This window comes from Dinoponera quadriceps, unplaced genomic scaffold (genome assembly GCF_001313825.1).
Source record: "Dinoponera quadriceps isolate SergipeBrazil2010 unplaced genomic scaffold, ASM131382v1 scaffold1097, whole genome shotgun sequence".
NCBI lineage: Eukaryota > Metazoa > Arthropoda > Insecta > Hymenoptera > Formicidae > Dinoponera > Dinoponera quadriceps.
Genome location: NW_014555173.1, coordinates 1 through 18501, shown reverse-complemented (window position 1 = coordinate 18501; position 18501 = coordinate 1). Strand labels below are relative to the sequence as shown.

The following is an 18501-nucleotide window of genomic DNA, read 5'->3' as shown; positions in this document are numbered from 1 at the left end:
AAGTAAGGGAGAAGGCGACAAGGACTCCGAAATTGTCATCGTGCCGCCGCGCTAAGCCGGTCATGTCAGACCGACGTCTTATGCCTCAGAGATAATGCTCTTTCCAGTCATTTATTTATTTATTTATAGCAAATGTATTTGTACAAAGTCTCGAAAGACGTCTGTATTGAACAATTCCAAGTGTTCTCCGAAACATCACGTCTATGTACAGTAACGAAATAACTCGTTGAAGAAATAATACGCTGTACAACTTATCTGTTTTTCTGTTTACGAACATTCGTTCGCAGAACTGTTTGAATATTTTTTTTTTCTCAATGAACCTCGGAACGCAGTCAACGTCTAATTGAAAAATTTGCTTGTCGAATTTTTTACCAATTACCAATTTATTACCAATTCTTGGCAGATAGATCTTCTTATTGAATGTTGGATATATTCGGCAAGATGCTTTGAAAAGAAGCATAAAATTCTGCGAACGAGTGAATACAAGAACAAAATTTACTTTTTTACATCCAAGATATAGATTGATGTGCATGTATAATACAGGGCGTTTCAGGATCTATGGGACAAATTTCAGGGGATAGTAGATCTCACTGAGAGAATCGATTTTTCAAGTTTGTTTCATGGGTTCTGAAATACCCTGTATGTGTGTGTGTATATAATGATTTCCTTATATATATATATATACTCATATTTATATATATTTATTTATCCACCAAAACCTATACGTACGTTACTGTTTAATCATTAGTTCAATATTTATCATAGCATAAAAATATCAGCGATACAATTTCTATTAAAATTAAATATATATTAATTATTATTAATTCAAGTACTATTCCTTCCTTTCATAAGTGTACTTAAGAAATCAAACACAAGCGGATTCACATTAAAAAATTGATTTAGTTAATATGTGCAATTATAGTATAGCAGTAATACGCATGATAGTAATATTTTTAATTTCTATATTTATTTTAAAATATCTTGTATTCTTTGATTTAGACATTCGATCTAATATCACTTTACGATGCCCATGCCTCTAAATCTTTCAAATCATCATCTTCTTCTGCCGGTTTAGCTTCTACGAATAAAAATGCAATATTTAGCGCATCCAATGTTGCAAATTTTAATTATACAAGATGTCTATTGCTACGTGCAATAGATCCGTCATGTAGATTAGATAACAATATGAATAAAAAGAAGTCCTTTTGGAAACTACATAAATTTTTAAGTTATTAGTTAGAGAAGGAAAACGTTTACACGTGATGCGACAAATGGCGAGATACGAATAATGTGGCCTCTATCCTCCATTACTTGCATCTTCACATTACGCGCAAGCGTATGCCTATCTTTTCTAATCGATAACTAAAAATTTATGTAGTTTACAAAATTGTAAGGGACTTTTTGGTTCACGCTGGCCTAACTTACAAATATACGATAGATATATCTCTCGTATATTGTACAATTATACAATACGATTCTTATGTTAAACTAGTTATGTTAAAACTAAAGCTTCGTGATGAATTACTTTCAACTCTGCTTTCACAGTGAGAATATATTGAAAAAATAATACGTTACTTGTACGAGTCTTGCTTGGTACAGCAGGAACTGAAGTTGGTACTGCCGGCAGTTCATCGGTTGTCGTATCGATACCGAGTAACTCTTTGTCAAGCTGTTCCTGTTGAAGTTCTTCCAACTCCCTCTCTAGCTCATCTTCGTCAGCATCCTGACCAAATGCTACTGGATTGGATATCGCATCGGAAATTTCTCTAGCTACATCTTGCTGTTCCGCTATGTCATCCATCATATCGTGCACTTGATCAACATCCCTGAAGCAAAAATATATGATATGAAAATGTTACTATTACTATAAAATACACAAATTGAGCTTATATTGCATATAAGCCAAATTTATCATGTAGTTATGAATTATACAAAACAATCTAAAGTTTTGAATATCAAAAACAGTCATGAGAGTAAAAGCCTTACATGTGTTGATGTGCTGCCTTCATTGCATCTGCAGCACCTTTCATAGTGGTAAGGACAGCGGTATTTGTATTTGCACTCTCCAATGCTTCTCGCTGCATTTCAATGGTGGACAATGTACCATCAATCTGTTGCAGCTGTTTCTCGTATCGTTTCTTCCTTTTGAGTGCTTGGATAGCAGCTAAACGATAAACAATATTCTTTGACAATTAAGTCCAATTCTGAACTCACTTTTATCAATGAAAACAAATATGCTGCTTCTCAGCCAATCGAATAGTTCCTAAGCCACTTTTAGGAATACTTTTATTGACAAAAGTAAGTAATAGACCTTAATCATTTTGTGTGTGTGTGCATATGTGTATGATTTGTATATGTGTGCGTATGTATATACAACAGCTTCTAAATAAAAAGTACATATTTTTTAATAAGAGACACAAGTTGATATAAGTTTAGTTAAATCATCATTTGTCCTTATTTCGCATTTGGTAAAAAGGATAATAGATGATACAACTAGACTCATGTCAGCTTGTGTCTTGTGCTGGAAAACAACTATGATCATCAAGATAGAAATTTGAAAATTTGACCTCCAAGGCATATAATTTAACACAATAAGCAATTATATAGGGTATGTTCCATTTAACGCTCATAACGATCGCAAGCATCTTATTCTTGTTTCTTTTGGATGTTAAACAAAGACAGAACGATACCCGCAATCGTTGCGAGTGTTAAGTGGAACCTGCTTATATATATGAAATAACAATGAATAGGATAAAGATTACAAAGATGACAGCTCAGCTGTAAAATTAAATCTAAAATTCGTCGAGTAAGCGAGTCGTACGAGAAAAGAAAGGAAATCACACCTCGCTTGTTCTTCGATGCGTTTTTCTTAGCTATCACCACCTCATTGTCTATCTTGCTCTCTAGGAATTCCTGCTTTTTTATCAGCATATCCTCTGTCTCGCGCAATTTCTGAATCGCCTCGGCCGTCGAAGGAGCGGCCGGCTCCTTCTTGCCGCCGAAGACCTTGCTGAAGAAACTCATCGCTTACTGCGTTCCTTCGATCTGCAATAATACTTTACTATCTCGTACTACAAGATCGCTAATGGATTAATGATACTGCTACGAGACTATTGCCGCCATATTCCTTTCGCGTTTATATCATTGAGCTCTATAGTGTACCAGAGTGAATCTTCCTCGTACCAAACTATAGAAATCTGCGATCTGCTGGAGAAAAAAGTAAGTGAATAGATCGGAGCATAGACATAATACATCTAGACTGTGCGTTTATTTGAGGTGATTTCAGGAGTAGAAGTCAAAGTGGATGTAAAAAAGGTTGCACTATTTCAGGCAGGTTCCATTTAAAGCTCATATCAGACTACGGATTAGAGATTGAGATTGAATTGAAATTTGACCAATCAGTACAAAGTTCACTAAATTTCACTAAATTTGAATTCAGTTAACTTTGTACTAATTGGCTAAATTCCTTTTCAATTTCAATCCCTAATCCGTAGTTTGATACGAGCTTAAGAGACGTTTTCATGGTAGCGTCGAGCGTCAAGCATCGGAGCCAATCAACAGACAAGCGTTGAGCGTCGATCCAATCAGCAGATGATCCATTTCAAAATTTCAATATTTATTACTGTTACATTGAAAAAAAGAAGTTACATTTTTAAAATTATAATGCAAATTTGCTTACGATATTCTATAACGTATCTTATAGTAAAATGCGCAATAGATGTAAAAGGGTATATATAGTAAAAGAGAAATAATTTAAATTTACTTCTCATCGTTGTCAAATAATGCGGACAAACTGGAATCCGTAGGATCAGACGATGATTTATGATCAAATAAAAATATACATTTTGGTTGATATTGTTCCACAGCTTCCAGAAGACTGTCAGGATAACCGTGTGAATAGTATCTGAAACAATTTCCCACAACGCAACAATTTAGATATAAGCAAAAAATAATTAACAAGGATTGCGTTTATTTTAACTGTACTCTCTACAATTGAAAAAAGATAAACATATTTGATTTTTGGAGGAAGAAAGAAATAAGTAATGAAGTGCAGAGATCACAATTAAAATTAAAACGGGGTTTACAATGAGAATTTAAGTATTAAGCCTTAAGAAATTGACTAATCACAATCGAATTATAGAAGAATTATCAAAGGTGATTGGTCAATTTCTTAGGGCTTAAACCTATTTTAAACCAACACTTAAGCGGGGTCTACAGTGAGAATTTAAGGCGTAAGATTTAAGAAATTGACCAATTACAGTCGAATTATAGAAGAAAAATTAATTATGATTAGTCAATTTCTGAAATCTCACATTTTAAATTTTCATTGTAGACCCCACTTTATGGAACTGTTCGAAAACGTTTCGGATTTGGAGTCATTCAGTTATTTCCTAGAAAATGCAATAGAAATCTAGGGAATAATTGAGCAATCCCGATCGGAAACGAACAGTTCCATAAAATGAGGCCTACAATGAAAATTTAAGGCGTAAGATTTAAGAAATTGACCGATCATAATTAACTTTCCGAATAGTCCCATGATAGGTACCCGCTTTTAGTTCGCATTGATTCGTTCATTTATCGTGCGGTCCGAGTTCAACTATAAAAAACAGACCTAATATCACAAACACTCCTGTTCCTTTTTCTCTCACGCAGATTTTAATATAGGACAGGTTCACTCCAATCAGTAATATAGAGCTTAATGAATTCATGTGTTACGTGTATACATAAATACTATAAATATATTATAAATTTGCTATACCGACTGTCGGAATATCAGAACGCACACTTCTCGAATTATAAGTGCATCGAGTGCAGAGAGAAAAAAACCTTCTGCGTCATTCGCAGCTTGCGTGTACAATTTCAAGAGTAGCTGCCGGCGAATGTTGTTCGCTTTAGCGTTCGACAAGCAAGTAAATTATCGATGAACGAGAAAAGTCTGACGTGAAGCAAATATTCATGTTCACGAGCAGACAAGACTGCATGACAATTCGAGAAACAGTGGTATAGTGGTCGTAGTGTGGTGATCAACGTTAGAATATCCCCTGTATCAAATGACAAACAACAAGTTTGCAAACGGCGGATCTTGTTTTTCTCGCTATTGATCTCCACGAAAGCGTATTCTTTCGTGTCTCTCGAAGCACGATCGACTGTAATAACATGAGTATTGTTGTCTGTTGTTCGGCCGATTCAAGTTATGATAATCAGAAACGGATTCGCAGTCATTTGCTCACCGACGGCGTGAACGACGATGCGAAGAGACCGGATGCTTAATAAATACGAAAGAGTCCAGCTCGTAACATGTGAGTATCATTCCCGACACAAAGCAATCACGAAGAATCTTTGACTAACCTCTCTTCGTACTCATCGTATATGATAAACTGTGATCGATAATTCTTGAAAATATAAGCAAAAAACTATATACACATAAATATACCTGTAATTTGTTCCTTTAAATCGTAACACGAATCATGTAATATTGCATGCTTGACTTAGTCTTTCGAATCGTTTATACAAATAATTTATTGAATCGCAAGTGATTTATCAATGTTTGACTACAGTTTTTCCGTAACTATACAATAACTATTAAAATCATCGAATAGTGATGATCATCGGGAGAGTGAATATCGCGTGTTGTATGATTCAGCTGAAGAGACTGTTTAAAAAACATGAAAAATATATTCAATATATAATAGAATATATTCAATAATCAAGCAATAGAAGGATATAAATGGAATTGTTTCGTTTTTTCTCACGAGTTATGATATTTTTGCGAATCTACGCTATGAAATAATTGGTGTCGAGTATATAAAAAGGAAAGATAACCTGATGATTTCTTCCGGAAAACAGCAATTGATGATCGTTATGTATTCAGAGATTGTGGTGCCAGGCTCAGCTTGAATCTCCTGTACTTTTTTTAAGCCACCTGATGTTACGAACAATCTTCTCGCTCTCGCGTCATTTGGTAAGATCTGTACGCAAACAGATGAATAATATTACAACTTGACCAACAGTAACAAAGTAATTTTAATAACTACTTTTGAAGATGTCACGTGAGAGTAGCTATGCGTATGTAAAAAAAGTTATCAGCAACACACAATGATATATATGAAAAATGTCAAGTGATAGACGACGTATTAATGATGTCACAGAGGTCATTATTACGTCATCATGTTCGCCGGGCCTTACATCATATGATGCAAGTAGCTAAGAATAAGGCTTCTGAAACCTGATCTGTAGCATTATTCGAGTATAATTGTGCAGGCTCGCTGAATCTGTTTTTTTCAACAACAAACTGAATATGATAGTTCCTTCGAATAAATCAATGTATACAGGAAAATATTGCAATACATTGGACCGCGAGAACTCTTATTTTTTTCATTTTTAACAAATTTATACTCTCCCTCTCTTTCTCCTCCCCTCTCTCGTGTAATTCTTGATACTCCGCATGATGATTATCGAAATTATCAATATTTATGTAAATTAATATGCAAATATATATTCATAATTATTACATTTATGAAAAAAAAACTTTTGTTTACGCAAAAAGTAGGGATAGCATTGCACTGTCGAAAGAAATAGTATAGCATATAAAATCTGATTCAATATCATTCATTTCTCCCAAATTTCCATGTGATTCTCAACTATATATCTCATCAGTGTATCATTTTGTCAAACAGATTTCAGTAGTTTATATGAAGAATCTGATGTAAAAAAGACAAGCATATTTGTTCATCGATTGATATATCGAATGTTGTTATTCTCATGTTTTCGAAATGCTAATTTTCAAACTGTTTTTCGCATGTATAAAGGAAAAAAAAAGGAGAAGAAGAAATTGGAAAGAAGAGAAACAAAGAAAATGTAGAGCGATATTTGAAGAAAGAGTAGATTTTCTTAATAAAATATTTCCGACCGTAATAATAATATGTGAAACTCCTCAAATTAATTCTCCATTGCTAACGTGAAATTTCATAAATATTACATGTCGTTAATAATTGTGCCAATTTTGCTGTCATATTTTTTACAGAATGCCCACGCAACGTATTAGGTTGGTGCAAATGAAACAGCCGTTTTTCGTATTTCCCGTCTTTGTGTAGTTCATCTTTCTGCACTGTATGTATATCATATGAGAAGTATCTCGCACGTGAATTTGCATACATAACTTTACTCATTTACCACGGTATTGTTGAAATTCGCGTTTAAGTCAACATGAAGAATAAAGAAATTCGTTTAATTTACTTGTACGAGTTCAAGCTCGGTCAGGCCGAGGCAACACTGTTTTCGGCGAAAGTTCTACCAGTGAAAGGACAACGAGGCGTTGGTTTGAAAAGTTCCGGTCCAGAGGCACAAATTTCGACAATTTATTTCGCGAGCGTGCACCCTCCGTCCCATTGACGACGCCGTTTTAAGGGACATGATTGATCCGAGATTGACAGTTCAAAAGATCGCGGGGAGATCCATCATTCGACTATTGTCTGACATTCAAAAGCCTTGGGAAAAATGAACATATGGATTCCCCGTGAACCGACGAACAAGATGAAATAGATGATTTCTTTGCATTCCCGATAGAATAATGATGGAATATCGCACAGAATAGTGACGTGCGATGAAAAATAGATCGTTTACGATAATCGTCGACGTTCTGCGCATTCTGGTTAGATGCGAATGAGCCTTCGAAAGACATGCCAAAATCCATCCAAAGAAAATTACGGTGTCAGTATGATAGTCGAGTAGGGACGTTTACCAAGCAAAGTGAGGTTACAAACGCTGATAAATACAGTCGGCATTGTGTGTCAAAACTGCGCGCTCAACCATTGGTCAATAGACACGGTACGACGTTGCTTCACGATAATGCCAGACCACACATTGCGAAAAAAAACCGTAAAAAAACTAACTGAGTTGAAGTTCCAAATTCTCCCTCACCCTCTCTATTCTTCAGACATTTCATCGATGGATCACCATCTATTTAAGCATCTGAATGGGAGAGTTTTCCAAGAAGAAAGACGTGTAAAAAATGCATTCCACGACTGCAATTCATCGTTCTCTCGTTCTTTTCCAGATTTTCTCAAGAACGGCGTTGATGCACTTATATCACACACTTGGCAGGAATACATTGATGTAGATAGAGACTATTTTGAATGATGAAACAAGTTTTAAGTTTGTCAAATAAAAGTCAAAAGTTTAAATTCAAAAACGGCCGTTTCATTTGCACCAACCAAAAGTAATTTTTAAACGTTTTAAATATATCTGTGTAAACACAACACATAAACACGATGTTCTTATAGTTTAAAGAAATATTATGTTTACAATCTGTATATGGTACTTATTTCATTTTACATTGTATATTTATATCTTCCTCGTTCTATTTGTTTACAGCTTATCAATCAACGTTGGATCTTTTACTTGAGAAGTATCGGCAACTAAAGCTACGTCATTTATAATAGAAGATATCGTAATTTCAACGAGCGTCATGTTCAATGGCAAAAATATCAGGAAGGCTTGTTGATTTTATCCTCAAAGTTTAAAATAGTTCAGGACCGATCAATTCAAAAGTTCCATGAGAATAACTAACGAATCGATTCATATTTAATGAAGCATGTTGTATTCAGCGAAACATTTAGTTTAAGGCCTTTTTCTTTCATAAAAGTGTCTTTGGATGAATGTATGTTTAGAGAAATAAGAAGTGACTTTCACGTCACAAGTTCTTTTTTCTGTGAGGACCGGAATCGACGTGAAGTCGTTTGAATTCGTGCGACTACGATTCAACGTCAAAGATTAAAGAGAAGCTCAGAGAGGAAGCATCTTTGTGCCAATTTATCATAGATTATTTAGTATAACGTGATTGTAAAACGCCTGTTATATAAAGCTCCTACAACGATGTAAGATAGCTGCCTTAAATTTTCAAGAGACATGACAGTTCGAATGATGTAATAAATCAGAGATATCATCGCTATTCTCTACTACGAGAATTATAATACGTCAATTTTATGTACAGGCGTGTATATGGACGTATCTATACAATTTTCTCTATCAAATCCCTTGTAAATCAGTTTTACGGAGATCATTAGTTTCGCTCTGAAAACAAATGAAATCGTAGAATCTAGTGCGAATATAGGAGTCTTGCAAAGTGTCGGAAAAATTAAATTTACGACCGTTTATAAACGAGTCGTTGGTCAATTATATATTTATAAAAATACAACATTTTGTATTAATGTAAACTAAAGGAGAAAACAGAGTATAAACGTGTGTGATAAAGTAGGAAAGAACAGTTGTTAATCAGAATGATAAATAATCAACACTGTGTGATTCTGAATTCCGGTGAGACCAACAGTTATCATCAACCGGTCTCAGCTAAACCTTCTGTTGTCTCAGTATCAAGCATCGATTCAGATGTCAGCGATAGAAGAGATGTACGCGAGGAATTGTATGCAGGAATCTTCAGGCGACATAGAAAAACTATATTGGTGTTGGGCAGTTTTCTTAAGATGTTAAGAATGAATAGAAATATGAACAATTACGCTAGCATCAAACCCAATGACGAAATTGACGAGTAAAATATTGATAATCACATTATTTAAATAACTAAGAATTTACGTTTTAAATTATGATTTGAAAATTCAAGATTATAAAAGAGTTTATTAATATATATATATTTCCTTCTCATTTTATATAACGAACGAGGCTCGATATTGGCAATTTTTTTAATAACTTGTAGGAAATATATAAAGTTCCAAGAAGTTCTTTAAATATAAATTTATATATTTATATATTTACGAGAATCTTACATTAAGTATATATTAAAGTGAATATATTAGGAAAATAGAGTCTATATCAGTTTCTAGTAACGTAAAGATATGCATCGTCTATATTGTTACAAATCTTTATTTTTTCATAAATGATTACTAAATTAACCAGGAATAAAAATAAAATCCAACCTTAATAATTATTAATTGAATATTTCTATTTAATAACTTGTTTTATTGTTTCCCGTTTTTATTTGCTTACATGAGTATTTTCAAAGAACCAATAAAGGGGAAGCTTTTTTATATAATTAAAAGATAAAATTAATTGCAAACTGCCAATGAAACGTTTTACAAANAAATTTTTTTAAATTTATTTTACACGTAACCGGAATTAATCTTTTAACAAAATTACTATATTTTGTATAAATTATCGTCATTGGTTTTAAAAATATGTGAATAATATGTTGTATAACTTTCTGAACTTTTTAAACCATTTTATATTTTATTTACCAATATTCAACACGTATGTTAATCATACAAAAATAGTTGCTTCAATTATCAAGCAATATTTTTCCCATTTTTCAGAAATACTTGAACAGGTTGCACGTTCTGAGTCAAATATATGTTTTAATAATTACTTTTAATAATTACATTAAGAATTGAGATACATCATAAATTTCGGCCAAACTTAGCCAAATTTTTGTAAAATCGATTCATTCGTATGTATTTCTTTACGTTTTGTAAACACATGCATTTTGAAATTCATTTATCTCAATATGCATTGTCTCATCTTTCGTGTGACAATACACAATGTTGATGTTATGTAATATCTTGCAGGAATCCGCTTATACGCATATTCACACTTTTAATTTTTCCACTTTTTTTCTGAAATTATCGCTAGTAATGAAGTATTATTTTATTTAAAAAAGCGCTATGTTTTACAAATATATATATACGAGTATATATATATATATATATTTGTAAAACATATTAGCGTATATATATATATATATATATATTTGTCACACAAACACACACACACACACACACACACCTATCATTGTTAATGATGATGTTAAGTTCCATTTAGTTAATGATATTGACTTTTAATATAAACCGAAACTTATGTTCAAGTCGATGAACATTCAATGTATACTGCAATTATTATCTGTGTTACTGTTGATGAGCTTAATATTTGTCAGAAATAGAAAGAGGGAGAGAGAGGTATGTGTAAAAACAATAAGATTTGTATAATAGATATGGACTAATACAAACATTAAATCAATGCCTTATCACCCGATATTTTGACGTTTTTTCTTTTATCGATTAATCTGTCAGTCCATCCTTTATATTTGTTGACCAGCTTGACTGTCCTCCGTTGTCCATATCTAAGCAATTTTTTTTATAAAACTTACGTCTGCATCGAATACTGCCATTAAAAGATAAATCAGTATACAGTAGAAATATGTAGTAAACACCTCGGAAAATATTAGAGTCTAATGATCTTCTAAAACTTGAACGATAGTTTTTTTAATATGAGCTTATTTGACGAAAGAAACGTCTCTATACTTAGTCAAATCGCTTCTCGTCGAAAGACTGAAAAATGTATTCTTTTAAGATACGAAACGTGCCATATTGTCTTAGAGAGAGAGAGAGAGAGAGAGAGAGAGAGAGAGAGAGAGAGAGAGTCTCAGAGGGAAAAAAACAAATTCAATATTAGGCATTATTATGTTGCAACAATAACATTAACGACTTCGATTTCGTACATAGACTAGGTGAAGTCAAATCAAAGTCGAAGATTATCTTGCCTTTAATAAATAATTAGATAACAGAAACACAAGATATGGCTATAAATGTAGAGATCGATAAACGGATTTGTAGATATAAGTCATTTGCATGATTACTATCACGTATTATACTATTACCAGGATTGGGAAGTAACGCGTTACTTGCAACGCCGTTACCGTTACAAGTTATTTTTTACAATAGCAATTTGATGGTTTTTTCATCAGTAATGGTAACAAACATAATCATTACTTTTATTATTTATTACTTTGCACACATAGAATACATGTATATGAAGTGGGTGGAAGCAAATCCTGCAAAAAGAGTCTTAAAAAAACTTGGTCAAAAAAATAAATGGAAATTGTATAACGACCCGTTGTTTCTTAAATAACGGTGACGGTTTTTTTTTTTTTTTTTTTAATAAACAACGAGTAACTTTTATTAGGTAACGAGTTACTTTTTTAACGGATAACTAACAAGTAACGGTAATCAGTTAATTTTTAAAAGTAATTTCCTCAACTGGCTGTTATGTGTGTATTACACTGTAAAAGAGCGTTTAACATTTTTTGAGAAATAAAATATCTGGAACTGTATCCTATTGCATAATATAATTTATGCGAACTGAAAGAAAAAAAGAAACATCCGCCTTACGCAATTGTTTGTGACCAATTTTTAAGTAGGACGAAAATTTGTACACCGAAGGCTTAATCAAATTGCTCGCATATAGATTTAAATATTACATGATATAAATATAATTATAGGAGAAGGTCAGGTTAAAACGGCGATGTAGAACAGAGGAAGCGATACAGATACTTCATTGTTAAGATTCTACGAGATTTTTATATAAGAAAAGATGTAACAGTATGTCCTATAAATGGATTATTCTGTATCAGACAAAATGTTTGTATCATCACTTTATATGACGTATCACTAAAACGTATCACGAGAATTGTGTAGATGACTACATACAATAAAAAAAATATTCATACTGTCTTGCGTTAATTTAAACTACAATTATATCGCTGAGAAAATGGTCCAAAAGTGGGGTCGAAACGTTCAGTCATCATAGAAAATTACTAAGACTTTGGTTAATTTCTGTGTTTCAGTTATATACATTTTTATTAAATGATGTAACGATAATAGCAATCATCTCTTATTTATCTCATCATACTATCAATGGTATATTAGAAAGTCTTTTCATATTTACAAGGAAAAAGAGAGAGAGCATAGTGAACGCCTCATTGATTTTAATCTCCTTGTACGTGGTGAATCTATGTCGAAAATAAATAGACTCGTGCCCGAGTGTTTTGTCCAAGGCGCCTTTTAAATAGAAGTTTTTAATGTTTAACATTTCTAACGTTCAGTAGTATACTTCAAAAGTAACAAAGAAAGGAAGAAGGATTAATAATAGTGGAAAGAACGCAAGATCGAAGCTTCCTCGTAACAATCTGTTTTTAATTTTTTTCATTCAATGGTAGAAATCCTATAATCGCGTAATATAATTTATGCGAACTGAAAGAAAAAAATATATTCCTAGAATATTATATGAATATTACTCAATATTAAAATAATATTCTTATAATATTCTAAGAATGTTATGTGATACTTTTGAACGTTCTGTTGTTATTACATGTCCGCTTTATATAATATTCTTGGCATGTTACAAAAAAGGTTCTTGTCCTAAAAACTCGAGGTATCGGCCGATACGAATGGATGTGTGTTATCGCATTTAGGAGGATCCTGTGCGCTAAACAGGACCCTCTCTGGCCATACATGATCATGTGTGGAAAATTTTTGGAAATTTTTCGGCACGACGAGTGTATTCTCTTACCTTACTGAACTGTCCTAGCACGTACTTCAAAATATTAGGAGATACATCATGTAACATAGGTTCAAGGGCTTCAATATACGTGCACTTTTGCAGGATTTGTTTTAACGCTGCATTACATTTTGCCTTGAGATCTTCCGAGCTTCTTGGATTGTTGTGTAACTATTTAGAAACATAAAAGAATATGTAACTATTTAAAAAGATAAAGATTACACGTTGAACATTAAAAAAAAATTATTTCCCTCAAAAATGAAAATACAGAATATCCTATTTTATTCTTATCACTCTCTCGAGTATCTTTTGAAAAGGCTAAGTTTCTTTGGAAAAATATTCTAAACAAAAGTTATAAGATTTCAAGAGGGGCATAAAATAGTGATATTATTGTGTCAATAAAATATTTCTTAAAGATTATTTTAAGATCAATTGTGATTTTTTAAATAGAATCATAGTTTTTTTTTTACGCAAATCGATATATAATTATATATGTCCACAACGAAAAAATACTGTTGTTTACAAATTATATGCAAATACAATCGAAATAAATGCTCCTGGCTACTTGTGCTTCTAACAGCACGCGATACCGATATTTAATTAAATGACATAACATCATTTTTTTCGTATAGACATATATGATCATATATGTAATTACATATATGGGCAAAATTCATATATGATTTTATATAATTATATATAATCATGTATAATTATTTTTTACCGAGAAAATATCGGACTAAGATTGTTTAAACTATTTTTTCAAAACACTTTTTCCAAGATATTTGAGTGTCAAAAATAAAATCGGACAGCTTATATATCGTAAAGTTTTCCCTGTAATATTTTAATCTCTCTCATCTTGTTAAACATGAATTTACAGAATAATATAGAAATGAATTCATCGTCATTTATAACACTAATATATACACACAATTCTCTACGAAGAATAATTCAATATTTTTCTACCTCTAATAATTTGAATAGTATATTCGCAACTGCGACTGTTTTCGCATGTTCGGCTGTGTGTTTACCGATTTGTCCGATTGCCCACACAGTCACCGTGAGAACATGATCTTCCGTACTTTCTTGCAAAACAATCGCCAGGTGTACGATTGCCTATACCGAACAATTGCACCAACGTGTCTTGTGAATCAACCATTGTGTTGAATAAAATTCATCAATTTCGCTATATTAATATTCGTTATCTCGTACTTTAGATCCTATTACAGCCATCGCTAGTTGATCGGAATGACCAGCGATGTAGCCGAGTGCCGTAATCGCTGATAATCTTGCCGTCGATCGTGAAGTACTGATCAATTGGACAAGCGTGGCGATACCTCCAAAATTCGCTACGAGTTGCGCCAACTGAAAGCGTGCGAGTGAAAATGTTCAAAAACAAAGTGAAAAGAGACAGAAAGTAGTAGAAAGAGGGGGGGGAGAGAGAGAGAGAGAGAGGTCTTCGTTGACTCATACTTAATTTTTAGAACGAAAAGTTTTCATCGCAAATGTACTCGGAAAAAATCGGATCTCCTTACTTCCAGTTTGTGCTTGCAAATTTCTTTGATCAAAGTAGTTGCAATTCTACTGATACTTTCGTCCGGATAAGCCACGTGCGTTAGCACGTCCGGAAAGATTTCCGCCTCTACTACGGCCTCCGCCAGATCTGCGGAATGCTTCGCCATATTGCTCAATGCTAATAACGCTTGACGCTACGAACGTTATATATATATATATATATATATATATATATATATATATGTTATATATTTAATAATTATTATCTAACATTATCCAGTCTACATATCCGTTATATCGAATCACCTTTATTTTGGCATCGGAATTGGTCAGGACTTTAACAAGAACGGAAATAGCACCCGCATCTACTACCATCTGCGCAAGCTCTGTGCTGTGCTTACATATATCGCTAATAGCTGAGGCGCTAATTTGTTTAATATATAATTCAGATTCTTGCAAGCACAGTACGAGAGGTGACATCGCTCCTGATAAATAGAACCACAGAGAGTACAGTGGATTAATATAAATAAGTATAATATAATATTTATATCAATGTAAATGTTCAATGATTTAATTTTACCAGCGTCCACTGTTAATTGAGCTAAATTTTTATCATGTCTCGCGATGTATCCCAATGCCCAGGCAGCCGCTTCTTTCACTCCGGGATCAAAATGTTTCAAGCATTCAACTATAGTCTGCAAGCCATTGTTGTTTACGATTATTAGTGCCAATTCCGACGAATGCTTTGCTATTGATCGCAGGACAAAGAGCGCTGCTTTCTTGTAAAATTTCTGTGACAATATACTTTTTTTTAATCCTCTCTCTCTCTCTCTTTCTCTCCCCCCCCCCTCTCCCTCCCTCTCTCTCTGCGTGCGTGCGTGCGCGCGCGCGTATGTGTGTGTGTGTGTATGCGCACGAAACACACAGCGTCCCATTTTAAAGTTTCCACTAGATTATCTCTTTAGGAAAGCATTTAAGAAAAAAATATTTTGAACAAAATTTGTATGGTTTCAAGGGGAACATAAGTGTACACTGTGTGTATACATATATTTCTAATGACATATTAACCGTGTACTTAACTTTCAAAATAAGAAAATAAGATACTTAAAATTGATTTTGTCTATAAAAATTTATATATTCTACATCATAACTAAAATATTTACATTTAAAGAACTCATACATTTTGTCTGTCTATGTTTTGCAGCAACTGTGACAGTATATTTCTCTTGATAATAGCTTGTGCTAACTTTATATTACGATTCGCCAGCTTGCCTAAAGCAATCGCTGTCATATGTTGAATGGACGGCACAATATCCGCTAATAAGGGACATAATAAGTCTATGATACCCGTTGTTTCCAAGCAGTCCGTGTTGATAGATTTCGAAGACAAATCCACGACAGATTGCACAAAAAGCAATCGTGCCTTTTGATACTGGTCAAGAACTATAGATATGAAATTAACAAATATATGAAGAAATAATGGTCTTATATATATTTAATATATTAAATATACTTGATATACCAGTTTATATTTGCATTTATATGTTTACACTCAGGTATTATAATTAATTGAAATATACATACCATAGAAAATAGAGTGCGACATTATACTAATTTACTATTTGCAGTAATACCAGATATTAGATTAAATATTAATAACAGTTGATTCAAAACTCTATTGCAATATAGGAATAATTTTAGCAGCTTTTCGACTCTCTTGACAGTTCTAAATGAAACCGTCATATGTTTGAAGACAAAAAATTATCATTCTTTAAATATTGGGTTTTATAACAAGAATATGATTCGTAACATTAGGGATGTGTTCGGGGAGACGCTATTAGCGCTATTTGGAGCTGTTTGTGGAGCTGCAGTATAGTGCTGACAAACGTAATCATGTCAGTAGAAATCATTGAATTATATAACATACTGGAATGAGCACCGCCTTTGTTTGCCGGATGACCTCATACTGAGAGAAAGAGAAAAAGAGAGAGAGAGTACCTAAGTAATATCCCCATCTTTGTTCGTTTGTGTCTGTCTTTGTCTTGTCCATGGATGTGCTGATTGGCAGATAGAGAATTTTTAGCGTGTCTAGAAAAAAATCTAGGGACTTTTGAAATTCTTTATCTGACGGCCAATCAGCATGCTCGACATGCTCATCGTACGACGCATGTAATATCATTGCCTTAGGCAAAATCAACGAATTGCGCTAGTTTGAAGCCTGTATCAGACTACAGATTGGGGATTGAAATTGAATTTGGCCAATCCATGTAAAATTAATTGAACTCAGGTTTAGCGAAATTTAGTGAACTTTGCATTAATTGGTCAATTTTTAATTCAATCTCAATCTCCAACCCGTAGTTTGATATGGGCTCAAGATTCCTCTGATCTTACTTTGGCTGTTCATGTTTGATGACGTCAGTAGCGAGAAATCACATGTCAAAATGTATTACGGTATATGTGAAGATAATAGAATATATGGATAAAGTAACATTCGCGTGATAGATTCAGCATACTTATAAAAATGTTTGGACATTTTCCTTTAACTTGAACGATCAATGAATAGCTGTAAAATTAACAGAAATCATGAGAAAAGTTAGATTAAAGAACGCAAGTTGTATTACACTGATTCTCGGCTATTATATATAAAATATATATGAAATATTATATATAAAATATTTTTACAAGTGTGTTGAATCTATCACGAGTGCCATTTTGTGCGCATATCTTTTTATTTCCACATATACTGTAATATATAGGATTAACCCAGGCAACATAATCGTCTTAGGATGTCTCCCCATGTATCGTAACTTGCGTAAGCATAACTTGCGTCAACCAATCAAATCGTCTCAATTACCATACATAAATCCGCTTAGATATTTAATGCATTTTACGCTATTACCGATACGCCAAATCCAATAGATTACAGAGTTTTTCGGTTTTTAGAAAAAATGGATCAAATTCAAATAAATTCTTCTGAGAAATTTTATATAAAGTTTCTAAAAATAATCTATTCAATACTTGAATGTAATTCGGTACATCATTTGCACAGTATAACAAAATAATTTCAAGGTAATGCCCGATAATTATATTATCTATTAGGTGTACAACTTTGCTCTCGCCGTTTTTTTTTTAAATTTGAGGCTTTATTGTAAAAAAATGAAGATAAAGTTATGACTCAAAGTATTGTCCATCACTGGCCACTACTTTCTCCCATCTTTTGGGCAATGCACGAATCCCGCGTCGAAAAAACTAGTCATCTTTTGAGGTAATCCACGAATCTATCCATTTTCCGACTTCTTCATAAGACTGGAAGTGTTGGTCAGCCAGGTCGTGTGCCATTGATCGGAACAAGTGATAATCCGAAGGTGCAACGTCTGGAGAATACGGCGGGTGGGGTAGGACTTNCGGCGGGTGGGGTAGGACTTCCCATTTCAACGTTTCCAAGTATGTCTTGACCACTTTTGCAACATGGGGTCGAGCATTGTCATGCTGTAAAATCACTTTCTCGTGTCTCTCGGCGTAGTGCGGCCGCTTGTCTTTCAATGCTCCGCTCAAACGCATCAATTGAGTTCGATACCGATCGCCTGTGATTCTTTCAGTTGGTTTTAATAGCTCGTAATACACTACGCCGAGCTGATCCCA

At 33.4% G+C, this 18501-nt stretch overlaps 2 protein-coding genes across 2 annotated transcripts; both read right to left on the bottom strand.

Moving 5' to 3' along the window:
- Positions 1 to 100: 100 nt before the first annotated feature.
- Positions 101 to 3227, bottom strand: LOC106743173 (charged multivesicular body protein 4c). Its single transcript, XM_014616751.1, has 4 exons — positions 2844 to 3227; positions 1987 to 2164; positions 1576 to 1826; positions 101 to 1078 (listed from the first exon to the last, which is right to left on the bottom strand). Exons 1-4 carry the CDS (start codon positions 3022 to 3024, stop codon positions 1020 to 1022), a joined length of 669 nt encoding a protein of 222 aa, XP_014472237.1. The 5' UTR covers positions 3025 to 3227; the 3' UTR covers positions 101 to 1019.
- Positions 3228 to 3574: 347 nt separating this feature from the next.
- LOC106743172 (sperm-associated antigen 6-like) lies at positions 3575 to 16465 on the bottom strand. The gene is made up of 11 exons (XM_014616750.1): positions 16444 to 16465; positions 16040 to 16335; positions 15440 to 15650; positions 15166 to 15344; positions 14880 to 15053; positions 14557 to 14709; positions 14311 to 14460; positions 13357 to 13515; positions 5824 to 5969; positions 3764 to 3904; positions 3575 to 3622 (listed from the first exon to the last, which is right to left on the bottom strand). The coding sequence occupies exons 1-11, from the start codon at positions 16463 to 16465 to the stop codon at positions 3610 to 3612; spliced, it is 1644 nt and encodes a 547-aa protein (XP_014472236.1). The 3' UTR covers positions 3575 to 3609.
- Between the last annotated feature and the right edge of the window lie 2036 nt (positions 16466 to 18501).

Excerpts from the sequence above, each read along its gene's own strand:
- LOC106743172 (XM_014616750.1), bottom strand. The coding sequence starts at position 16,465 with ATGTCGCACTCTATTTTCTATG. Across the intron at positions 15,345-15,439 it reads TCAATTAACAGTGGACGCTG|GAGCGATGTCACCTCTCGTA; the intron begins GTAAAATTAAAT and ends TCTATTTATCAG. Across the intron at positions 14,710-14,879 it reads TTTGCAAGCACAAACTGGAA|TTGGCGCAACTCGTAGCGAA; the intron begins GTAAGGAGATCC and ends GCACGCTTTCAG.
- LOC106743173 (XM_014616751.1), bottom strand. The coding sequence starts at position 3,024 with ATGAGTTTCTTCAGCAAGGTCTTCGGCGGCAAGAAGGAGCCGGCCGCT. Across the intron at positions 2,165-2,843 it reads CGCATCGAAGAACAAGCGAG|CTGCTATCCAAGCACTCAAA; the intron begins GTGTGATTTCCT and ends TTTATCGTTTAG. Across the intron at positions 1,079-1,575 it reads ACCAAGCAAGACTCGTACAA|AAGCTAAACCGGCAGAAGAA; the intron begins GTAACGTATTAT and ends TTTTATTCGTAG.